Source organism: Suricata suricatta, chromosome 11, assembly GCF_006229205.1.
Source record: "Suricata suricatta isolate VVHF042 chromosome 11, meerkat_22Aug2017_6uvM2_HiC, whole genome shotgun sequence".
Lineage (NCBI taxonomy): Eukaryota > Metazoa > Chordata > Mammalia > Carnivora > Herpestidae > Suricata > Suricata suricatta.
In genome coordinates this window covers 14303447-14306770 of record NC_043710.1, presented here as the reverse complement: position 1 = coordinate 14306770, position 3324 = coordinate 14303447, and the positions used below count along the sequence as shown (strand labels likewise).

Here is a 3324-nt window from a genome sequence, read left to right as displayed (position 1 = left end):
GCGCTGACAGCTAGCTCAGAGCCTGGAGCCTGCTTCGTGTTCCGTGCCTCCTTCTCTCTCTACCCCTCCCCCTCTCATGCTCTGTCTCTGTATCAAAAATAAATAAAACATTAAAAAATATTTTTTAAAAATGGAATTTTTTAAGTTTGTTTATTATTTTGGGAGAGAGAGAGAAAGAGAATAACAACACAGTAGGGGAGATGTTGAGAGGGAGAATCCCAAGTTGGCTCAGCACAGAGTCTGATGTGGGGTTTGGCCCATGAACTATGAGATCATAACCTGAGTCAAAATCAAGATTGATGTTCAACCAACTGAGCCACCTAGGTGACTCAAAAATGAAATGAAATCTTATAACAGTTACCAAGAATGTGGTCCACCTTAATACGCTGAAATCAATACATTGCATTATTTGTTTGTTTGTGTTTTAAATTTTTTATTTAAATTTCAGTTATTTAACACACAGTGCAATATTACTTTCAGGTGGATAATATAGAGATTCAACACCTGGTGCTCAACACAAGTACCCTCCTGACTCCCCATAACCTATTCCATCCATCTGCTCCCCGCCCACTGACCTCCCCTCTGGTAACCATCTCTTTGCTCGTTAAATGTCTGTTTCTTGGTTTGCCTGTCTCTCTCTTTTGTCCCTATACTGGTTTGCTTTATTCTTAAATTCTACAAATGAGTGAAATCATATGGTATTTCTCTTTCACTGACTGACTTACTCCTCTTAGCATAATCCTCTCTAGCTCCATTCATGTTGTGGCAAATGGCAAGATTTCATTCTTTTTTATGGCTGAGTAATAGTCCAATGTGGTGTGTGTACTTGATCTTCTTTACCCATTCATCAATTGATAGACAGTTGAGCTGTTTCCATAGTTTGGTTATTGTAGATAATGCTGCTATTAACATTGGGATGCATGTATCCCTTTGAATTAGTATTTCTGTATTCTCTGAAATCAATGAATCTTAAAGGTTCATGATATAATCTTTGGCATGCAAATATTCAAGGCAAAGCTGATAATCTGCTTTTTCCACTTTGGGCATCAAAATGCTATTGGCAGTTCTAAGTTGAGACTTCAAACTACTCCTTTACTAGGAAAGCCCAAATAGAGAAAGAAAGTGACTTCCTGCTGCAAAAGTGGGTTCTCTCCACCTCCATTAACTAGACACCAGTCTAGTGAGTATTTCTGAATGCCTCTGGTGCTTTTTTTTCAATTCTTTTTTATTCTTTTATTTTTTTAATTCTATTAATCTATTGACACATCCCAACATAAAAATTTTAAAATGTCTTATTATTTATTATTGAGAGAGAGAGAGAGAGAGAGAGAGAGATGGCATGAACAGAGTAGGGTAAGAGAGAGAGTGAGACACAGAATCTGAAGACAGGCTCCAGGCTCTGAGCTAGCTGTCAGCACAGAGCCTGATGTGGGGATTGAACCCATGAATTATGAGATCATGACCTGAGCTGAAGCCAAATGTTCAAACGACTGAGTCAGCCAGCCACCCCAATACAACCCAACTTTATTTATTTTTCATTTTTTATTTTTTTAATGATTTATTTATTTTTGATACAGAGAGAGACAGAGCACGAGAGGGGGAGGGGCAGAGAGAGAAGGAGACACAGAACTGGAAGCAGGCTCCAGGCTCTGATCTAGCTGTCAGCCCAGAGCCTGACATGGGGCTCAAACACATGAATGTGAGAGCTGACCTGAGCTGAAGTCGGAGGCTTAACCAACTGAGCCATCCAGGCGCCCCTACAACCCAACTTTAAATGAGATAATTTCATTCTTTTTTTTTTCTTCTTCAGACTAGGTTCTACCTTTCTGTACTTCAATCTCAGAAAATATGTTGTATCTCTGGTGTATTCTGACATTTTTTATTTCTTCTTGACAACATACATTATTGATCTTTGCTCCTTAGAGTTATAGTATTCTCTTGTCATAGCTCCTATATACCAATCATACAAATAAGCAGACTATTTCAAGCCCTTTGTAATTCTACATTTTAAAATTCTCATACATAATGCCTTATTTATCTTAATAACCAAAGAAAACAACAAGGGAAATTATTTTAGAAATACTGGGGCACCTGGGTGTCTCAGTTGGTTGTGTCCAACTTCAGTTCAGGTCGTGATCTCAGTATTCATGGGTTCAAGCCACACGTCGGGCTCTGGGCTGACAGATCAGAGCCTGGAGCCTGCTCAGATTTTATATCTCCCTCTCTCTCTGCTCCTCCATCACTCACTCTCTGTCTCTGTTTCTCAAACTAAAATAAAGAAATATGAAAATTAAAAAATAGTTATATATATATATATAGAAATTATATAGAAATTTATATAGAAATTTAAAAATTACACTAATGATATAATTAAAGGGACTTTTTGATGCACAATATTAATTCCTTTTTTCTGGAAGCATTCAAGATAAAGCAGGATATCTTATCTGAAATATGCTATAGGGAGAATTACTATACATTATGGATGGTCACTGTTTGAACCGTTGTGATTGTGTCAATCTTTCTTCTCACCAAACCACAGAGTAGACTGAGATGTGAGGAGAATTTCACAATTGGCAATGTCAGAATTGAGCTCTCAGGAAAAGAAAGAACTGGGCTGGAGATATGAGGGAAGCTACTAGCTTGTGAACAGAAAAAAGTAAGGAAATCAGGTAAATTCTATTAGAGTGTATTGGGGAAGTCAGAATATACACTATCATATTTGATATCTGTACAGATTAAGTAATCAACCCAAACCGTCAATTCATCTTTTGCTTCCGGAAGTAATTTTGATATGCCATAGCTTTCTCATGGCATTTTTCACTTCTGCGTTTCTCAGTGTATAGATGAGTGGGTTGAGAAAAGGTGTCCCAATAGTATAAAATACAGCCACCATCTTGTCCATGGGGAAAGTGGTTGGGGGGCGTGTATATATAAATATACATGGACCAAAGCTTAAGACTACTACGATGATGTGGGAAGTGCAAGTAGAGAGAGCTTTTTTCCTCCCTTCTGCACTGTGGTTTCGCAGTGAATGCAAGATGACAATGTATGAGATCATCAGTATCACAAAACTGCTTGAGCAAATGGCCCCGCTGTTAGACACCAACAGCGTGTTGATCACATAAGTGTCCATGCAAGCAAGTTTCAGTAAGGGCTGCAAATCACAGCAGTAATGATCAATCAAATTGGGTCCACAGAAAGGCAATCTCAAGGCCAGGATAATCTGGGCTATAGAATGTATAAAAGACCCTATCCATGCCAGAACAATCAGGATGGTGCAGACCTGCCGGCTCATGATGGTTGGGTAACGTAAGGGCTTACAGA

General features: G+C 38.6%; 2 protein-coding genes across 2 annotated transcripts in view; both read right to left on the bottom strand.

The window, feature by feature from the left end:
- The window catches only part of LOC115306340 (olfactory receptor 4P4-like), a 161688-nt gene that overhangs the window by 96330 nt on the left and 62034 nt on the right, over positions 1-3324 (bottom strand). The gene's annotated exons all lie outside the window — the stretch shown is intronic.
- Positions 2762-3324, bottom strand: part of LOC115272451 (olfactory receptor 4C11-like) — a 1898-nt gene continuing 1335 nt past the window's right edge. Inside the window, exon 3 of the mRNA XM_029915524.1 lies at positions 2762-3316. Within this exon, the coding sequence (XP_029771384.1) occupies positions 2762-3316 (555 nt within the window). The remainder of the gene's footprint in view (positions 3317-3324) is intronic.